At 40.3% G+C, this 2468-nt stretch overlaps 1 protein-coding gene across 1 annotated transcript in view; it reads left to right on the forward strand.

Moving 5' to 3' along the window:
• Window positions 1-880: 880 nt before the first annotated feature.
• The window catches only part of CYLD (cylindromatosis (turban tumor syndrome)), a gene marked incomplete at its 5' end in the record, with an annotated part of 13109 nt that continues 11521 nt past the window's right edge, over window positions 881-2468 (forward strand). The window contains one exon of the mRNA XM_010143526.1: window positions 881-1273. Coding sequence (XP_010141828.1) covers window positions 881-1273 — 393 coding nt within the window. The remainder of the gene's footprint in view (window positions 1274-2468) is intronic.

Below are 2468 nucleotides of genomic sequence, written 5' to 3' on the forward strand. Positions count from 1 at the left end.
ATATATAAAAATATCCTAGATATATTTTTATATCCTAATAGGATATATTTTTATATCCTAATAGGATATGAAAATATCCTATAAAAATAGAATAAATAATATCCTATCTAGAAAGTACTAAGTAAAGGATTAAATATATATATTTTTTTAATTTTTGGATATCAGCAGCGTGGGGAGAAGAGGTGATGAGGAAGAGGCTTTTGTTCTGTGAATACCAATTGTGTTTTAGAGACCACGTAGAGAGCTAAGATACAGAACACTTGTGCTATTACATCTAGTTGTGATCTCATTTATCAAGCACTGCGTTAGTCATGACTCTTTAAATTTTTTTTTATTCTTAGTAGGCACTGATAGATTCCTTGTGTTAGAACCAAAGTATATTGTGATAGAGCCAGGGGAATAAACACTTTTCCATTTGCAAATCATGTCTGCAAGTAGTAGCCCATTTTTGTAAAAGCTGTGAACCAAATCCTTTCCTCAATCACACTGACCAGTGAGTTATTCCTAGTTTTGCCCATTACAGTCATAATCCTTGGGGCTGTTAACTTAGATTCACAGAAAAAGCCCAATGTGGGGGTAAAAAAAAAAGTTTTCTGTCTAAACATTCCTGTCGTTTCTGGCTAACCTCTCCTTTCTCTGTGCTGCTTGTTTCTGTTGGTTGTGATTTGACTGGCAGGGCTACAGCAGTGTCTCCTCAGCCAGTTCTGTCTCTCCAGTGTTGTCAAGCGACAAACATCTTCCTACCTGTCCCCAGCTTCCAATACAGGACACCCATTCAGGCAGATATGGTTGCAGACAGGCTTCACTGGTTCGCTAGCCAAGGCTTTCCTTTTGCAAGATGGGAAAAAAATAAATCTGAACATTTACTAACATCTTGGTTTTGATTTTGACAGTTGCTGAAGACCCTGCAAAATCACTTACTGATTCATCTCCTGGATTTGGGCATTCTTCACCGCCACTGCAGCCACCTTTAACAAACTCTGTGTCTACAGAAAACAGATTTCACTCTCTCCCTTTTAGCTTGACGAAAGCTTCAAGTACTAATGGTTCTATTGGACATAGCCCTCTCTCTTTATCTGTTCAGTCCGTCATTGGCGATGTAAATACTACGGCTAACCAGGAGAGTCCATCAACAGCAGGTCCAGTCGGGAACTCGCATGGTCTCGAAGCAGGTTCCTTGGCTGAAGTTAAAGAAAATCCTCCTTTCTATGGAGTAATCCGCTGGATTGGCCAGCCCCCTGGAGTCAGTGAAGTCTTAGCTGGACTGGAGCTGGTAAATATAAATTGTAGTTTTAATATTAAATACATGTTACTGGTTTTATTTCTGAGAGCTAGTGCCTGCATACTTTGCAGAAGCAGTCAGTCTGGAGGAGTTTGGTCAAGCAGGTTGCTATGTGATCTCCTTATAGCTAAATTCTTAGGTGAGTGCTGACTTGTGTGGCTGCCCTAGACTGTATGCTGTTAATAGGCTCTGAGATGTCTTTGTGTCAAACGGGAAATCGAATCTGTAGAACTGGCCACTTCCTTTAAAGGAGTGCCCTTTGTTTGCCTAATGGAGATCTAAATCAAAAAAGCTGACCGTATTTAAAGGTTCTTTGAAATGCAGATTTACATAAAAGACCCTGGCAGTAAGTCTTTCATTTAATACCAATTTTTTATTTGTTTGGTTTTTGCATACCAGCAAACAGGCAGGGTCAGAGTTATGACCCTCAGAGTCATAATGCTGTTTTGATACGCAGTGGTAGTGATATTGTTGATTTTGACAGCTCTAAGTGTTCTGATAGGCCCTTCGTAAATTCACAGTTGCTGCCAATATGAATTGCTGTTACGTGCTGACTCTGTGGTAGCTGCTTGCCAGGGTTGTGATTGGCTAACAGTTAATTTGTCTGGAATTGGGGAAATGGGGTTCTTCATTTTGGGATAATGTTCAATAAAATTTCAGATAAAGCAGTGCACAGTTATGTAGGACAACAAACATCTTCAGCAAAGTAGGTGAGAATGTGACTGGAATTTCAGATGTTACTGATGCTCTTGGGTTTTTTGGGTGAAGCTCAAGCTGTAGTTTGCCGCAGGTCTTCTGAGACTCTGTCTTAAGATGCCTTGTGTTAAACTGGGGTCTTGGACTTGCCTGTCATGTTCCTGCATTAAAACAGCAGTTGTTAGTAAGCAGGCGATATACCTTAAATCATGTTATCAAAGATAAAGAATGGTAGCTAATTTCTCATCATCCCTGGTTTATGATATCTTTTCCTGCTGTACATTTTGTGTGTTCTGAAGCAGGTATTTTTCTTGTGTGGGTCACAGCCGTGCTGAAAGTATTCGCACTACCCAGTGCTTAGTGACTTTAATGGAGTTTTAAAAGGTGCCCGGTAGCGTGTGTGTGCCCATGCTAAGGCAGATTTGTTCCCAATGACTAGCCAGCTTAGTGAAGTTCCTCATGTTGACTAGGTAGAGTACTCGCTCTTCCT

Source organism: Buceros rhinoceros, unplaced genomic scaffold (genome assembly GCF_000710305.1).
Source record: "Buceros rhinoceros silvestris isolate BGI_N320 unplaced genomic scaffold, ASM71030v1 scaffold45869, whole genome shotgun sequence".
In the NCBI taxonomy this organism is placed as follows: Eukaryota; Metazoa; Chordata; class Aves; order Bucerotiformes; family Bucerotidae; genus Buceros; species Buceros rhinoceros.